The 18,876-nt window shown below is 48.3% G+C and overlaps 1 protein-coding gene across 2 annotated transcripts in view; it reads right to left on the reverse strand.

Annotated features, from left to right (window-relative positions):
* RASGEF1C (RasGEF domain family member 1C) overlaps window positions 1-18,876 on the reverse strand; it is a 134,383-nt gene that overhangs the window by 45,146 nt on the left and 70,361 nt on the right. For both annotated transcript variants that reach the window (XM_075900487.1, XM_075900485.1), the window contains exons 4-5: window positions 15,379-15,516; window positions 3,545-3,757 (exon numbers count right to left, since the gene is read on the reverse strand). In XM_075900487.1, the coding sequence (XP_075756602.1) occupies window positions 3,545-3,757; window positions 15,379-15,516 (351 nt within the window). The remainder of the gene's footprint in view (window positions 1-3,544; window positions 3,758-15,378; window positions 15,517-18,876) is intronic.

Raw genomic sequence — 18,876 nt, forward strand, 5'->3', positions numbered from 1 at the left:
TTAAAAATGGCGCCGGCCGGCTTTATGCAAATGAAGCCCGGGAAATTCAAATCCCAGGCTTCATTTGCAACTCCGTATGACTATATTACCCCCCCCAGTTCGAACTAGGGGGGTAGTGTAGACATACCCTAATATAATACGGGTGTCATTTTCAAATTTCAAGGAGGCATTAATTAGGCACTGAAGAATCACTGACTTTCATTTGGAGTTCAGCTCCTGACTCCCTCAGGCATTTTTGAAATAGTAATAACTAATTACTGGGGGAGAGGGGGGATAAACTGATCATTAATGGCACCTTATGAACCTAGGCTCAATCTTGAAATCCTCCCTCAAGCAACTGCAAAGTCAATGTGCATTTTGCCCTGCATAAAGACTTCAGGGCTGGGCCTATTGGCAGATTCCATGGCATTTCTCTTTGCTCCTCATACGGAAATGCAAGAGGATGGTGTTGCTCAGATTGCTGAAGAATAAATCACCATCCTAATGAATTGCAGAGTAATTACTACAGCTAGCGTAAGAACGCAGGAGCAGATAGAGTGGAACTCTGTTTACAGTGAAGCGGAATGAAAACTGCGGATTGTTTCAATGCATTATAATTTGTGCACCACAGCCCAATTACTGGGGATCCCATCTTAGAGTCAAGTTGTTCGTGGGGGAGGGAGGAGAGAATCCTGCCACGCAAAAGCCTTCTGCAGCTTCAGAAAGCTAAGAGGGCCAAGTCACATATCCACATAGTTGGTGGATCCTACAGATCGGGGTGGGCAATAACCAGACTTAGTTTGCCAGGGTTATTTATCTGCCCATTTGTAGGCATGGTCACTCGCAGCTCCCATTGGCTGCGATTGCTGTTCCCAGCCACTGGGAACTGCAGGAAGTGGCATGGGCTGGACTTCCACTTCCTGTAGCTCCCATTGGCTGAGAACGATGAGCCGCGGCCAATGGGAGCTGTGAGCAGCCATACCTGTGGATGCGCAGGTAAATAAAGCAGCTAGCGGTCCCCTAGGGACTAACCCTGGTGAACTGTGTCCGGCTCATGGGCCGCTTATTGGCCACCCCTGCAATAGATGGATCCTATAATTCATGGGTATCCGAGAGAGACCTCTTTGAGGAGAGGAATATGGCCAACTACGGGATTATTAAGCTTTCTAGTTCCATAATATTCTCTCCAAACTTTCATCCCCACACAGGATCACATTTTTTAAAGTTATTTTCTATTCAAAAAATAGGTCAGGGGGTGAACGGTGCCCACCTCAACATGAGCAATGGGGAAGCTTCCAGATATCAAGAAGCTTGAGGATAAATGCAGCGACATGGAGCAAAAGTGAGGTTATGGTGCACCACCACATAAACCTGTGCTGTGAGGAGGCAGGAAATCTATGGAAGAAAAAGCCAGGGCCTATCCTTACCCATATGCAGAATAGGCAGCTGCATAGGGCACCCGAAAATGTGGGGCACCACTGGGTGTTAACATCCACTCACCCACCTCTTCCTACCCCTGTTCTGTGGCTCTGCTCCCTCAAGAGAGGAGCTAGTTTAACTCACAAGTGAAAAAAGCCTGTGAAAGAGCCAGTCATGTGGTAATGAAGCCATTTAACAGACATTTGCCAACCCCAGGTACATACTGTCAGGGTGTGTCTAGACTACCTAGTTTTGTCGACAAAAGTGGACTTTTGTCGACAAAACAATACCAGCGTCTACACTACCGCGGAGTTCTGTTGACATAACGTCGACAGAACTCCGCGGTTTTGTCGACGCTGGTATACCTCATTTTACGAGGCATAACACTTTCTGTCGACAGAACTCTGTCGACAGAAGGTGTTATTGCCTGTAACACTGCATCCAGACTACGGAGTTCTGTCGACAAAGCGGCTTGCTTTGTCGACAGAACTCCATGTGTCTGGACGCAAATTGTCGACGGAAGTTTTGTCGACAGTATCTGTCAACAAAACTTCCGTCGACAAAACGCGGTAGTCTAGACGTACCCTCAGTTTCTGAATTTACTGTGTGAGTCTACAGGAGCTTAGTTTAAAATTTGCTTTAAAATTATTTTGTGCATGTGCTGCTGAAGATGATAAAATCACATCTCTAAAAATAATCCTCATCAGGCATAGGGACACCAGTTTCATAGTACTGGGTAGGGCCATAAATCTTTGTATCACCTGACTTCCTGGAAGAAACTGTCCCTCCCTGCCAGAAGAGGGAGCAACAATCCCCAATAGCCTGCTGTGGCGCAGATTGAGTGGGGAGGAGGGAGATGGTACAACTGGGTGGGTGCCCAGGTGCCAGCAGAAGTCTCAAAAGCCGAGGTCTATGAAAGTGAGAAAGGAAAAACCCCGACAAACGGAGATGCTTGTGTATCAGAGAACGGGGTTCAAGCAATGCAAACGCTTCCATCTCGCACCAAATTGGGATGACAAGAGCTCAGACACTCCACAAGCGCCTTCCATTCCAGGGACTCAACGCACTTGGCAAGTGGGAGCGAACGTTACTGTGAAGCAGGGAGAAATGGTCGCCCTCTTTTCACAGATGAGCACACTGAGGTGGAGCACACTGAACTGTGTGACTTGTGCCCAGTTACAGGACAGAGCAGTGGCACATACTAGGGATGTGTGATCCCGGTTAACTGGTTCAACATAATGTTTTACTAGTTAACCAATTAAAAGGGGAGTGGGCAGGGAGCTGGTCCAGCCTGTCTGGGCTGGAGTGCCCGTGCCCGCCCCTACCCCCCACCCCACCACGGTCAGATTAGAGTGGCTCCCTCACCACAGGCAGGGTCTGCTTCAGCCAGGCTGAAGCAGCCCCTTCCTGCGGCCACCCCAGGCTCACTGTAGACAGGGACTGCTCCAACCTGGCTGCAGCAGCCTCTGCCTGCAGCCCTCCTGGGCCCACTGTAGACAGGGGATGCTCTAGGCAGGCGGGAGCGCCCGTCTGTAGGCTTGCCAGATGCTTTCACCAAAAATCCCGAACATGACAGGAAAAAAACTTGGTTGAGCAAAAAAAAACAATAACAAAAACAAACAAACCAAAAAAAACCCCCAGGAGACTAAACTTGTTGAACCGGAGAACAAAAAAAAAAAGGTCACTGCGCCTTTAAGAATCTCCATACTCCTCCCGCCCCCACCAAACACGGCAGGGGAAGAATGTCCCCGCCGGCCTTCCGTCCAAGAAAAACAGAAAATACTGGACATTTTACATGTTTTTTTTTTTTTAACCATCAAAGGACCACAAATAACGGATTGTCTGGGCGAAAACCGGACACCTGGCAACCCTACCTGTTTGGGTGAGCCCAATGGGGCTGGAAGACCCCCCTACCCATGGTGGATGGGGAGCTGCTCCAGCCCCCATTGATTAACCAGAACCAGGTTAAGGGCAGTGCTTACCGGTTAACCTTTCACATCCCTAGCACCTACCCTGCTCTAATCCACTAACCATGCTTCCTCCTGCAGTAGGATACTGTGCTAACTAAGCTGCAGCAGCGTCTGCATTTCACTTGGGTTTCGACTGCGGCCGGGCTTTCAAATGCCACCTTTGACGCTGCACTTACCAATTCCACATGGGTTAGTTGCTGAGCCAGAGTGTAGGGGTCACTACAGACGGTCAGGATTTCCCTCTGAATGGATGGCGGTTTACTTTTAAAGGCAACCAGCTTGTCAGAAACAGCAGCATTGATCTTGACTATTCCTTCCTGCCCATGGCCAAGGGTTGCTAGCTTCTGATTCAGGGCTTGCAAAAGCTGATTCATCCTTTTCCAGTAGGCCTGGAGAGAGAAAAACAAAACCAAACAAAAACAAAGGACGTAAACACACAAAAACCGCAGGTCTTGACAATGGTGCGTTTTAAATAAATTTTTCCTACCCCAAAATATCCCCAGACCAGCACAAGATTACCACCTGATTTTCACCAGGACTATTTCAGAATGTCCAGTTGACTTAATTATAGGTCTGCTCGCCAGCTCTGCACCACGGAATCAGCCTCCAGTCAGGTATGCAAGCAAGCTGTGCTCCTTCATGCCAGGCCAAGCCATAGACCAACACCATGGTAGACTGGCCAGCAATGACAATGAAAGGATCAGGAAAGAGAGGTGGAGCCCATAAAGTGAGTTGCTCCAGATTTTGACGAATTGTAATGAAATGAATAAGCAGCAGGTTTAAAATGAACAAAAGGAAGTATTTCTTCATACAACGCAGTCAACCCATGGAACTCCTTGCCAGAGGATGTTGTGAAGGCCAAGGGTATAAGAGGGTTAAAAAAAGAACTATATGTTGAACCTCTCTAGTCTGGCACCCTTGCGACCTGACTGGTGCCAAACTAGAGAATTTGATGAACCACAGGAGGTCAATATTGTCTAGCAGCATTAACAACACGTCCACTGCTTGCTGGGCTCTTAGAAGACATTTAGAAGTAAATTAGAGCTAAAAAATAGCACAGAACACTGACAGACAGGAGTGGTGGCTGTCAACAAACTTTGTGGGACTGCGGGAAACTTGGCCACACCCACGATAAGTGGCTCATTAAAATTATGCCAAGGCTGAGCAGTCCCTGCCCATGGCAGGTTTGGCCCAGCCTGGCTAGAGAAGCCTGCAGCATGGTGGGCCCAGCTAAGCTGGAGTAACCCCGGGCAGGGGGATGCTCCAGCCCAGATAGGTCCCCTGCCCACAGGATCCTAGTTAAACAGTTAACTGGTTAAGCATAATGTTCAACCAGTTAACTGATCAAATATTCCTAGGCAGCCAATGCTGATGTCAGATGTGACGCTACACATCCTACAGCAACCCAGAGCCACTGCAGGGCATGAAAGAGGGGCTGGAATGCTCTAGCAACCCGCCTATGACTGACCAATGCAAATGTGGTCAACCTGAAACCATGGGAAATGGGACAATGGCTTCTCTGGACAAAAAAATGTCATGGAATAAAGCCAGGTCAGAATCAATGGGAACATTTCAGAGCAAGGTGTGTAAAGGGTGAAAGTCCCTGGGAGTCACACAAAGCTCCTCCCTCCCCTGTATCCAGACGCAGGGCAATGCTCCATGTGCTCACCTTGCTGTTTTTTTTCAGCCTCAGTTCTACGGGCACTCACCCTTTACTGATGGCAGCACATCCACCAGCCGTGTGGGCAGGTCACTACTCAGTTCCACACACCCTGGGCACTTGGAGCATGGTTTGCAGGCTGGCTTATTAGCAACCATACATCACAGCCCATCCTAATGTGCCACAGAGGGATACGGTATTCACCTGGCTGCTCGGAAGGAGGAGAACCCCCTAACACTTTATCCAAATGGAGAGCATTGAGCCTACCTCTGTTTGGTGTGTAGCTCTCTCCATGGCTAAACTAGGTAAAGCAGGTTGAAGCTGCAATAGCCTCTGAGCTCGGCTCCTTTACTTTTACTGCTGAAACCATAAATTTCTAGACAGGCCTTTGGTTCAATTCTGCAGATGAGTCACAGCTTCCTCACAGCATTACACTGTAACGGCAGGCAAACCTCCCAAGCAGGTTCTATGAATACCCAAGGCAGGGGTTTCCTCTTGGCAGAGACCATCAGTGCTAGTGTTGCTGGCACTCACATTTCAAATGGGCAATACACCAGGGGCCAGGCCCAGCTCCCTCCTCAGCTATCTAGCACGTGTGGTCCACGTACTGCAACCCAACTTCTCTCTTTACTTCAAAGAATAAAATGCTCACACCCACTCTTGTTTCACCATAGTTAGGGTGAGAGGCTGCAAATCCTCAGAACACGGAGAATGCTTCAACACCTGCCATTAGACTTTCATTAGTCCCTGGCAGGTAACTGCTTTTCGAACAGAAGGAATGAGATCTCGAGTTTGCTCATTCTACCCGTGCGAGTAGCCTGCCTCACATGAATAGAATCAGGCAAGCACAATTTGTCTTTACTATTCCTTAATCGGTAGCTGATAAGCCCACTATACCATGAATGCCTACGGAGGTGGCAGGTAAGGCTTAGAAATCTCCAGCCACGCAATCTATTTCGAAATAATCCTGATTAGATATCATTGATTTTCTTTTTGCCTCTGTCTTCATTCTTTCTTTGTTACTAAGGCTACGTCTCTGAAAACAGAACCTTTGTTTCTTCGGATAATGACGAAGATTCTTCTTGCTTTGAGGCAACAGTCCTCACCAGACATCTCTCCCATCCGTCACCCAAGTTCACAGGAGGCACAGCTCTGGTGATCGCGAACTGGGCTGGCTCTGAACCTGTGAAGAGCGTCTGCATATGGTGTAGCTGAAGCAAAATGCAGGACAATGTAGCACTTTAAAGACTAACAAGATGGTTTATTAGATGATGAGCTTTCGTGGGCCAGACCCACTTCCTCAGATCAAGTAGTGGAAGAAAATAGTCACAACCATATACCAAAGGATACAATTAAAAAAAATGAACACATATGAAAAGGACAAATCACATTTCGGAACAGGAAGGGGATGCGGGGGGGGGGGGGGGGAAGGAAGGTAAGTGTCTGTGAATTGATGATAATAGAGGTGGGGAAAGTGGGATGTCTGTGAGCTAATGGTATTAGAGGTGATAATTGGGGAAGCTATCTTGGTCTATCACTGTTGCACATGGTGTGTGATTCATGCCCAGGTGGACTTGCACACTTCAGCGCTGGTTTTGAATCTCAGGGAATTGATCAGGTTGAAAAATGGGGTTCTCTCTCCCTGCAGAAAATACTGGTGTTTTTTTTCCAGTAGTAATTCAAACACCAAACCGTTTTGGCTGGAAATCAAACTATTTCCATTTTGGGGCTGAAGTATTTCGGTTTTGAGGTATTTGTTTTGCAACAACAAAAAGAAAATTCTGTAGAAAGCAAACAATTTTTGGAAAAATGTTTGTCTCCATCAAAAACCCAAATTTCCATACAAAATGTTTTGACGCAACGTTTTTACATATTCTACCTGCAGAATAGCAAACTCCTGACTGTTTCTTATGCAAAGCAATTAATCAACCCAGCATTGCTTGAAAGCAGGGGTAGGGAACCTTTTCTGGGTCAGAGGTCACTGACCCACAGAAAAAAAATCAGTCAGAGGCTGCAAAATGGCCTCCAACTAAGGAGCAGAAAGACCCTCCCCCAAATTCCCCTCATACACTAGAGCCCACTGGGGCCCAGGCTAGTAGATTTTGTGGGGGAAAAGTTTCTAGGCAGCACTTTACTATGTGGGGAGAGGAAGCGGCAGAGTGTGGAGTCACTTCCTCCCCCTATCAGGTAGAGCCTGTGGGCTGGATCTGACTAGCTTGCCCGATTCCAGCCCCTCAGAGTTGGGGCTCCTCCCCTTACCCCACAGTGAGAGCAGGTATTGGTGCCCCAGCCCCACGGGGAAACTGGGGAGGAAGAGCATGGGGTTGGAGCAACAGCATAGGCTCCCCAATATTGCAGAGGGGGCAGGGGAGGGCAGCCCCGAGCCTCGAGGGCCAGATCTAGGCAAGCCAGGGATCCAGCCCCAGAGCCTTAGGTTCCTCACCTCTGCTTGAAAGATTTAGGAACAGTAGCAAACCTCTTCGCAAACCCTGGTCTGCATTGCTCATGTCCCATGCTTTTGTTGTGAACATTGCACACAGCTCTACAAAGAGGCCACAGAGCTTCATACCAACCCGCCAGGTGGAAACAAGAGGGGCGACCCTCAACCTAACATAAGCAGGAATGTTTCTCAATAAAATCTCTCCAAGAACCTGGTTGAAAAAGAGAGTTACTCTCATTTTGCTCAGCGCACTCATCTCCAAGAAGAATTCTCCTGTGCTTGGAAACAGCCTTATGGCTTTTGCCACCACAGAAGGGTTTTCTGCACGGTCGGAACTGTAATCAGCAAATGAAAATCCCATTTTAAATTAGAGTCATCATTATATTTTAGGCCATTCCTGCTAGTAAGCATAGCGCAACCAAGTGACACTTGATGGTATGCGAGCCAAGTGCTAGAGGTCATGCCAACTTACTCTGCATCGCTGCTAACTTAACAATTAAAAGAAGAGTGCTATTGTTTAATATTTAAACAAAATGTTTAATTCTTAAGCAAGACAGTCTTTCGGGAGATAGCAGACCCCTGCAGGTGGCTTGAGCTCAAAATTTTTAATTAAAACTTCTCTCTTTAAATGCAAATCACAACACTTAGCAAGCAATGATTCTCAGCATGGGTACTTTTTTAAGCACTGCACAGAGCCTTTAGAAACCAGATGGTACAAAGGGCAGGAGAATATCCAGTAGGGGAAAATTCGGCAGTAGCCTAAGGGAATCGACTAAATGACCTAATGGCTCCTTTCCAGTTCTGAGTTCTATGATTCACAGCTCTGGCAGCTTTCTTTCAAATAAGCACAACCACCGCGGCAGGAGGCCACTTCCATGCTGTGTCTCCAAAAGGCAATTTGCATCTGCAGGGTGAGAGCTTTTCCTTCAGTTAACTACTGCGTTTGCTGAGGCATTAGCTCTTGCAATGACAGCTCACTTCAATCTGATTTGGGCCTGAATGGAGAAGCAATCTGTTCCCCCCCTTCCTGGTGCACCTCCCCATTCCCCGCAAAGGTGCAGGGAGCTACAGGGGCTCAAAAGTGACAGGCAGGCAGCAACCATTCAGTGCTGGGCTCTTTCTTTTCAGGCGCCAAACCACCAAAGCAGAGCTCTTTTGCAGCACCGCTGCTTACAACCAAGTATCAATAATTAATTCAATGTCTTGAAGCAGTAAACTCGCCCATTCTTAGCCTACCTCCTGTTCCTTACTTTGCAGTTTATGCTATGCTAGCATATTTCTGGCAGCTTGTTCTTTGGCTACAAAAGACCAGGGTGGTCACAAATCCCCTTTGTAGCTGACTGGCCGGAGAGGGCAGTAACCTGTTTAACTATCTGCAGAAGGAGCCTTCCTCGCCCCTTCATCAGATAGGAAAGAGGAGCTGCCACGGGTACAACCAGGACTGGTGACAGTGTGCAGGGCCGGTCTACAACATTTTGGCACCTGAGGCAGGGAGCTCAAATGTCTCCATGCCCCCTCGCTTGGGCCAAAACGTGGAAAGGCCTCAATTGTGCCTTCTTCCTGTTCTACTCTTCTCGTGGTACTGCTCTGCTACCTACCCCACTAAAGAAGAATTAACAACTTAAAATGCCTTTCTACACCCTGGGTCCTAGTGCCCCCCCCCCCCCCCAGTCTGGCACCTGAGGCAGCCACCTCAGTTGACCTCATGGTAAGGCCAGCCCTGACAGTGTGTAGGAGGGCCTTGGCTCTGAGCCTCTCGGGAAGGGGGTGGAGCCTCTCTCTGGCAGAGCCGGGGACAGCCAGCCATCAGTGCCGCCCGGCCCGTGTTGGGCCTTCTCCACCTAGTCCTCAGTGCTGGCCGGACGGCTCCGCACAGGGCTCCAGCGGCTATTTAAAGGGCCCAGAGCCCTGGGGCAGCTTCCCCCTATTGGAAGCCCTGGATACAACACAGGAATCAAAGCGCCCCCACGTCACAGTTAGTCCTTACAGACTCTTTCCTACCCCTCATGAAATCGATAAGTGTGGCTGCTATTCCATGTAACACCCGTAACTCTGCAGCAGGAAGAGAGTCCACCCTCAATCAGCATGCTATTTCAGAAAAAGTTGAGTTGTGAATTGATGACAACAGCGTCTCCTGAGTATTTAATACGGTTTAGCAGTAGAGCTGCATTAAAAGGAGTCTGCTATATCAAGAACTTTATGTAAAATATCATGGTTTTTCCTCTTCAGGGCTTCTGTGGAAGGCCATGCATAGCCACTCCATTCGCCTGGAGGCTACTGGTACACTGCTTTTGACATTTCCAGTTTTGTTGTGTTCACCTGCCTTGCAGTTAAGTAGTAAGCACTTTGGGGAAGCAACTTTTTATTATACAGTTGTACAACCCCTGGCTCAGTAAAAAATGGGGCCCATGGGTATTATCCAAATACGTACAAACAGTAATATTAGATTAGATCTGGTCCATATAGTCCAGTTGCCTGTCTTCTACTAATGGTCTCTGCCAGATGCTTCAGAAAGAATGAAATCAGGGCATCAGGGCTATTATCAAGTGTTCCACCACCATCACCCCCTTTAACAGCAGTCCCAAGACAGGTCTTAATTTGCCGTGCTAGAAATCCATCTTCTGGCATTTGATTTAGCAGGTCTAGTTAAGACCCACTAAATGGAATGCTGAGGGTGGCTCTGGTTGAGGAATTTGGGAGAAGGAGGAGTAAGGGAAACTGATGGGAGCCAAGTTCAGCTTAATGTATGTTGACTCCAGCTACATACTTTATATAGCTGGAGCTACGTGCCTTAACCCAACCTTCAAAGTCTAGCATAGATCTGGTGTTGCCACCAAAACTTATTGGCAAATAGCCATTGATGGACATGCCTTCCATGAACTCCCCTAATTCTTTTTTGAACCCTGTTATATTTTTACCCTGTACAACATTACCTAGCAATGAATTCCACAAGTTGACTGTGTGTTGTTTGAAAAAGTACTTATGTTTGTGTGAAACCTGCTGCCTAATGCTGATTTTATAGACCTCCATCATATCGTCTACTCCCTTAGCTGTGTCTGTTCCACACTAAAAAGTCCTACTCTTTTTAATCTCTACTCCTATGGAAGCTGTTCCACACCCCTAATAATTTTTGTTGCCCCTCCCTGTGCTTTTTCAATTCTAATACATCCCTTTCTTGTCTTTTTTCCCCTATTCCTTTGCGAATGGTTCCTACCATTGTTAGCTTTTTTGGCTGCAGCTGCACACTCAGCAGATGTTTTCAGAGAACTATACAGTGACTGCAGGATTGCTTTCTAGAGTGGTAACAGCTAATTTTGCATGAATTATCGGGATTGTGTTTTCCACTGTGCCTCAGAAGGGCATGCCACTGCTCCGTTCAGAATAAACATAGCATTCAGTCCTGTAAGTGCAGATCTCAAAGTGTGGTCACAATTTGCTGCTGCCCGAGCTTTAAATGTTATTATTTTCTTGCAATGACATGTTCCTAAGATGCTTTCCCTGCCCAGAGAGGGAGAAGAGAAAAGCTTCCCACATCTGCTGGGCCCAGCCCCCATCTCCGAGCGGTCAGTGGGAAAACTTCCAGTGACCAAAGTGGGAGCAGAGCCTGGCCAAGTCTGGCTAAAACCAAAGGGAAAAGTTCCCCTTTGCAAACACAATGTTAGAAATCCCTCCCCGCCCAATGCAGTCCCCAACTGCACCCACCCATCTCCTCTGCCGGTAGGTACGTAAGCGCTGAACAAACTGATGCAGAAGCACAAGGATCCAGAATAACTAATATGCCAAATCTCCAGCTTGTGTAAAAAGGCACAGCTTCACTCAAGCCAATATGCCCATTTGCACTAGGGGAAGATGGGGTCCAGCTGGTGTATTTCTCTCTCCATTCCCCCAGGTTGCAGGAGCTGTGCTCTATTAGCTAAGGGAGAATCAACCTTAGCTTTAAGGGAAGGAGAGAGCCTACCCCATCTGTAGCCTGCAGTCAACAAGACTGACACCAACACCCAGCTCCATGCTGCTGCTGACCACGCACCTTCTGACTCTGGTAAACTGAACCCCGTGCGCTTTATTCTGTCCTCGCCAATCAGCATAGGTATTAAAGCTCCCAAAGCAATTGTTCTAAAAGAGTCAGGGGCATTCCCCCACAGTCCTGGGCCAAAATTTCACTTCACGTTCTATGCAGCACACTACGCAGGCTGGGGGATGCACTCCACCCCAGAGATGGCTGCATTGAACAGAGCCGAATAATTTAGAAGACACGTTGTCAACTTTGGGCTATTAACACGTATGCTGTGATTTATAATAGGGATGTTAAATTTAGATTAAGTAATGGGATTTCCATCAACTATTCAATTAGTCTATAAGGGCGCCTCCACCTTTAAAACTGTAGCAAGAGCCCTGACGGTACCCCCCGCCCACTCCCCGCTGCTGGTCCCCTGCTCCCTGCGGTGCCTGAGCCTTTGAAATGTACAAGGGCTCTTATACATTTCAAAAGCAGAACCGCAGCAGAAGTGGCGCGAGCGGAGACTGCTTCAGTCCCTGCTTGTGCCGTTTCCTGCTGTGCCTCTACCTCCCCTACCCCCCACAGAGACAGTGCTGGGGGGAACCAGCTTTTAAGCCAGCTCCCCCCAGCACCAGCTCCTGCTCCCCCCACTTGCTCCCTCTCTCTGATAGAGGTAGTGGGCGGGGGGAGGAGGAGGGGAGTGGCTAGTGGCATCACTAGTTGATTATCCGATAAACTTCTGCTGATCAGATAGTCGACTAGTCGCTTACATCCCTAATTTATAAGCAGCAATGAAAAAAGTCAGTCTGGCCACAGGTTTATTTGTGGGAGCAGAGAGAAAGGAGGAGGAAACCTGGGTGAGAATTCCCTCCTAGACAGTGCCATTAGGCTGCGTGAGAGTCCAGCAAACCCTGACGCAAGACCAGCCCCGATACTCCAAGCAGCCTGGGATGTCTCCTCCACGGAGGGGTGGCTCATGGCCATGTACAGGGGGGCTCTATGGGAGCAATGTGGCCCCGTCTCTCTCCTTGAGCACCCTCGCAATCCAGCTCCATTCAGCCGTCACGCAGTTCCCCCACCCCCTTCCTGTGGCACTTTATTGCTGCCGGGCCAGCCAAACCAGGGCTGCGATGCCAGTGCCCAGCCAGCCAGCACATTGCCAGGGGCTCTGCCAGCCCAGCCCTGCAGCAGCTGCTTCCATTTCTCTCCTGTTTCATGTGGACAGGAGGGGCCCCTTCCCTTCCCTTCCCGGTTCAGCCCTGCGCAGTTTGGTTTGGTTTTGGACTGGATTGCCCCCGCCTGCAGCCTAAAGCCTAGAAGGAGCCTGGCTGCAGCCAGTGGACACTGAACCTCTCCACATCCCCCGGCTAACCGAGCAGTAATGAAAGACTCTCAGGGCTCTATTAGCCCTTTTCCTGACCAGCTGCACTGGGCTATTTTTAATCCTCCTGCCTCTGAATGCGTTTCACTGCCAGGCCCCTGAATCCGAATGCACGGCCCACGGGCATCCCATCCTGCCACTGCTACAGGGAGTGACAATGGTTTTAAAGGCCAGCTGGGACCATGACGATCATCTAAGTCTGGCCTCCAGCAGAACGACCACACACGTGCTGCGTTCAGTTCAGAAGTGCCACTCTCTAGGGGCTGCATTTCACTCCACAGCTGAGACAGATGCTGTATTCAGGTTGTACTTCCTGTGACCATGGGCAGTGGGTGAAGGTACGGCTGAGGGAGGCAAACCCCAGCCCTGTCGCAGGCCACGCCCCCTTTTCCCAGACCCTGCCCCCCCCCCGGAAGCCAAGTCGGCCCCCCCTCCAGTACAACGGGGAGGCGAGGTGGTGAACAGCCCGAACCTCGAGCACGGGCAGGGCAGCTGCTCGGGAGCAACAATATTCCACCCCCCAGGAGGCATTCTGGGGGCGGAGAAAGGGCGGAGCCAGGCTGGCGGTGCCTTCCCCTGCCTATGATACCCACTGCCCCTGCCTGTTCCATAAAGGCTTCTTTATTCCAAGTCACGTAATGCAACACTCCTAGAAGACGTTGCCAGGGGCCGCACATAACTGAAAAGCGAAAAAAGCCCAAACCCACTGACATAGTCCCCAACTGAGAAGCAGAAAGTCTGGAGCACCAGCATGGGTTCCCCAATGCTGAGGGGAAGCCCCAAGCCTTGAGGGCCAGCCTTCGGTTCCCATTCCCCCGTCACAAAACGACCCACTGGCCAGAGGTGCTGGAAGGATCTCTGTAGCATGGTGTGAAGATGCAGAGAGGTGTCTGGGCCAGTTTAATTCATACTAGGGCCAATGAATGTGCTGCCAAGACACTTTCTTTCGGGCATCTGGCAGGATGGGCCCCAGAGGGGGGCGGGGCCTGAAAAAAACCCTCCCCCACTCCAGTCCTCAGCCCCACCTCCACCCTGCCTGTTCCCACCCCTGCTCTGCTCCTGCCCTCACTCCTACCACTTCCCCCAAACCACCACCCTCTCCCACTGCACCTCTTTCCACCCCTGCTCTGCTCCTGCCCCGCCCTATGGCACCCTATAATTTTCAAAACAAAACACAGAACACACTGAGGCGAAAACGCTGCTGCCTATTCCCTGCCGGTGGCCAGCTGAAGTCCTGGAGCATGAGTTGTGGGAACACATGGCTGTTGAGCCCTGTCCGCTACCGTCACAAGCGTCCCTGCCATACAGTAGGCCAGGCCCTCTCCCTGAGAGGGCTCAGATTTCCGGTGGCACCGGTCTCTTAGGACCCATGCCTAGGCGGAGGGCAGTATAGGCTCTGCGCCCCAGTTCACACCAGCATAATTCAGCTGTGAATCTGGCTTGGTAAGTGCTAGGTCATTTTCAGCGGAGCCCCTTTCAGTGTTTGAAATCTCCCCTGGGCCACTCTGTCTAGCGACACAGGATCCCTGGAACACTGTCCCATCCCTGATGGCTTTGGACTGAGCCTTAATTTTGATGGCCTAAAGTGAATAGGATATAAAATGAGCTAACATGCAGGCCCATTGCCCTTATGGGTGAATCTCAGTGACATTAATCAGGCGCGGTCTGCATCGGATACTCTGTGTTTGTTCTGTTTCTGGATCCCGGCTCCTTGATATTAATCAGATCAGTGAAGAAACTGCAGAGTGTCTTTCCATAGCATGGGAAAAGGAACAAAACCCCCCTCTGGGTTTGCTAGCAAAAAAAGGTGACAAAAAAGCAAGGATCCCCGCCGACAGGGGCAGACACGGTGGGGACAGAGGAGAGATGGAACAGGAATGAGAGAGGGTCCAAGGAAATAAGCCTGGAGAAGAACAAGGGAAAAAGGGAAGGGGAGATGAATAATCAGGAGGCAGAGTCTGGCTATACATGACCCCACATTGCTCTCTGAGGACTCATCTTCTCCGGGATAATGAGCTTTACAATCCACCAAGGGTTTTATTGAGCCAAGTAAAATCACTTGAGAAGATTCATCCCACAAGTGTAGCATTAAACACATCGGCATGCTCCAATAGGCACTGCTTGGATAGGAAGTGTGGTTTAGTTAGGCAAGAGACCCAGGTTCCATTCCCAGCTCAGCCTCCTGGGTGACCATAATCTACTCCGTGCCTCAGTTCCCCTCCAGTAAAATGGAGATAATACTTCCCTACTTCAGAGGGAGGTGGCCAGGACAAAATCTCTTCATGACTGTGAGGTGCCTACATGCTATGGCTATACGAGTACTTAGATAGATGGATAGATGTTGATTTCAATAGAGCTACTGTGGATTTTTACCAGCAAAACAAAGCAGAATCTGGGTTCCCTTGTAAATCTTCAGTAATAGCAATGGATCAGAATGAGTAAAACAACAGCAAAGAAAACAAGGGAAAACTGGGCAGAGGGGTGAATTTAGTGACACTAGGGATACAAGCTCCTGGGAGATTTCATTCTCACCTCATCACACGGGGCTATCCTGTCAATCACGTCTTTCAAATGGCCAATCATTTGCTCTTCTTGAAAATCAGAGGGGAATGTTTCTGTCCATTCTGTCAACAACTGTAGGAGTTTCGGCCCAAATTTTCTGATCCGTGCCTGGAATGGGGACAAGAGTGATAGATACTGATTGAATACACATTCAACAAGGCGCTGACAGATACCTGCCGAAATGAGTTTGGGGGCAGGTTTTCAAAGGCGGCGCATACTGCTGTACCAGCAAAATCTGCTCACATGCAAAGGTGCACAAATGGCACATTTCTGCATGCAAAATAAACAAGTGCCACTCTGCATGCTCAAGTATCTGTTTTACATGCAGATTTATGTATTTTGCATAGGCGAGTGCCTGTGTGTGTTGGATGGACTGATTCTATTGGCGCAACTATGATACCTTATTTTAAAACATCTGGCTTTTAAAAAAAAAAATCTGAAACATACATTCCTCCTCTCCCTCCTCCCTCTCATACTGCAATCACTTTGCTGAAAAATAAAAAAAGGTCACAAAGTGTTTCTTGAATTAACAGGTAGCGGATTCTTTTGCTTCTTGCTTTCTGGCAGGTAAGATAGGCCATGGAGTGGACACTGTTTGATAGCTGTAACATAAGGGAAGACGAGATGTACAAGAACAGCACATTTGATAGCTTTATTGAATCTCTGGCTACTGATACGACTGCCCAGACTCCATGGAATAATCCATCAGGAAGGTGGGTTGGCAAGATTAAGAATGCAAACTCGTATAGGATGGACCTACTGCCCATTTTGAGCAGGTCTAGAGATCTCTGATTATGCGATGGTCAGGCAAGTTTGGGGAGGTATGTGACCTGTAGGCCAGGTATTGCGGCTATACACTGACATGTCAATAACATTTACTATTCCAATTGATTGATTTTAAAATTATATCATAAAAATGAGACATTAAGCCATTTTCAATATCAGTGCGTTGTGACACTTTTGTATTTTTATACCTGAATTGCTAAGCAAGTCTTTTGTAAGTGAAGTGAAGCTTAGGGATACATAAGACAAATCAGACTTCTGAAGGCACTAGAGTAGTCAAGAAAGATGGACAGCCATTGCTCTAAATAACTGCATTTTCATTTACAGAAAACATGGACCAAACCAAACAGCTCACATACGGAGGAGGCAGTAGGGAAACAAATGTGCGCCCTATAATCAGGAGAAATTATACAGTTATGCTTCACAACCTTCTGCTTTCTAAAGAGGTTGGTTAAATTGCATATTTCAGCTTCCCACCAACCACAGGTTTCAATGTGCCACAGCTCTATAAATAATACAGAGGGGTAGCCGTCTTAGTCTGTAACTTGAAAAACAACGGGTGGCCCTGTGGCCCCTTAGGCTATGTCTAGACTGCAGGCTTCTTTCGAAAGCATCTTTTGAAAGAGCCTCTTTCGAAAGATCGCGTCTAGACTGCAGGCGGATCTTTCGAAAGAGCAATCCGCTTTTTCGAAAGAGAGCACCCAGCGAGTCTGGATGCTCTCTCTCGAGGAAGCCCTATTTACATTGAAGAACGCCTTCTTTCGAAAGAGGAACTTTCGAAAGAAGGCGTTCTTCCTCGCGAAATGAGGTTTACCGCCATCGAAAGAAAAGCCGCGTTCTTTCGAAATAATTTCGAAAGAACGCGGCTTGAGTCTGGACGCAGGGGAAGTTTTTTCGGGAAAAGGCTACTTTTCCCGAAAAAACCCCTGAGTCTGGACACAGCCTCAGAGATTAACTAAAATATATTGAATCATGAGCTTTCGTGTGCAAGACCCACTTCATCAGATGAGCTGGAGTGGAAACAATACAATCCAGAATATAATAGCAAAAGTAGCACCTGTCAACTATAGGACCTGTGTTAATAAGGCTAATGAAGTGGGCTGGATGTGTCTCATACATAGCTTTTGATGTGGAAATGCAGATGTTAAAGGCAGGAGAAATTGGCTTTGTAATGCATCAACTAGTTATTGTCTTTATTCAAGCCCACGGAAATGGTGTCAAATCTGCAGATGAATTCCAGTTCTGCAGACTCTCTGTAATTGGTTAGTGAAATTCCTTTGTAGAAGAATGGCTACTTTTAAATCCATGATTGAGTGACCACGCAGGTTAAAATGTTTCCCAGCAGGTTTATGTGTCTTACCATTTCCAATGTCTGATTTCTGTCCATTTATCCTTTGTCATGCAAATTGTCCAGTTTGGCCAACATCCACGGAAAAGGGACATTGCTGGCACTCGATAGCATAGGTCACAATACAGAATGTGCAGTTGTATGAGCCTCTGATGTGGTGGCTTGTGTGGTTGGGTCTTGTGATGGTGTCACTTGTAGAGACGTGCGAATAGAGTTGGCAATGGGGTTTGTTGCAGGGGTAGGTTCCTGGGTGAATATGTTTGAGGTGTGATGTGTGATTGCTGGAAAGGATTTGTTTCAGGTTGGGAGGTTGTCTGTAGGCGAGGACTGGCCCATCTCCCAAGGCCTGTGAGAGTGACGGATCATTTTCCAGGAGAGATTGTAGGTTGTCAATGTTGCATTGGAGGGGTTTAGGTTGGGGGCTGTAGCTGATGATGAGTGGTGTTCTGTTATTTTTCTTGTTGGGCCCATCTTGAAACTGGGTATTCATCTGGCTCTGTCGATCTGTTTCCTCACTTCCCCAGGTGGCTATTTCAGTTTTAAGAATGCCTGATAAAGATCTTGTAGCTGTTTGTCTCTGTCTGTGGGACTGGAGCAAATCCAGTTGTTTGTTAGGGCCTGGCTGTAGACAATCAATTGTGTGATGTGCCCTGGATGGAAGCTAGAGGCATGTAGGTAAGAATAACAGTCAGTAGGTTTCTGGTATAGGGTGGTGTTTATGTGACCATCATTTATTTGTACTGCAGTGTCCAGGAAGTCTCTAAATAGTCACTGCCAAGTAGCATTAAAAGGCACATGCTTGAGTATCAGCAAGTGGCTATTTCGGAGAAGGCTCTGGTGGAAATTGCAAGGATTTGGGAGCAGTGTTTTATCCAGTGGGGCAAACTGATGCTCACTAAACTTGTGCTGGTCACAGAACATGACTCCAGAGAGAGTGTTTGCTGCTGAGGATGGGTGGGGAGGGCTGTCATGAGCCGGGATTGGCAAGCTTTGCCCCACCTTTGGGAAATTAAATCAGCTGTGCTCCCCTTTCTCTGCACCCGGTCTCCTGAGCTCCCCCCCCAAGGTAGCTTGGGTTGATCTTTGTAATACAGTACTTCCTGGTTTTTCTTATACGCTCAGATGAGCTGTGGAATACGTAACAACGCTCACACTGAAATGGCACTAAATGGCACCAGTTTTCTTTGTGAGCTGAGTGCTTGGACAGCCACCCAGGAGAGATTCAAATGCTGCCAAGCTGATTAGCAGAGTGCCCACAGCCAGCAGCATGTATTCCTACTGGTGGTGCACATCCGCATATGCCTCAGTTCACGCAACAAAATTTATTCTGCACATGG

The sequence above is a fragment of the Pelodiscus sinensis genome, chromosome 17 (genome assembly GCF_049634645.1).
Source record: "Pelodiscus sinensis isolate JC-2024 chromosome 17, ASM4963464v1, whole genome shotgun sequence".
Classification (NCBI taxonomy): Eukaryota; Metazoa; Chordata; order Testudines; family Trionychidae; genus Pelodiscus; species Pelodiscus sinensis.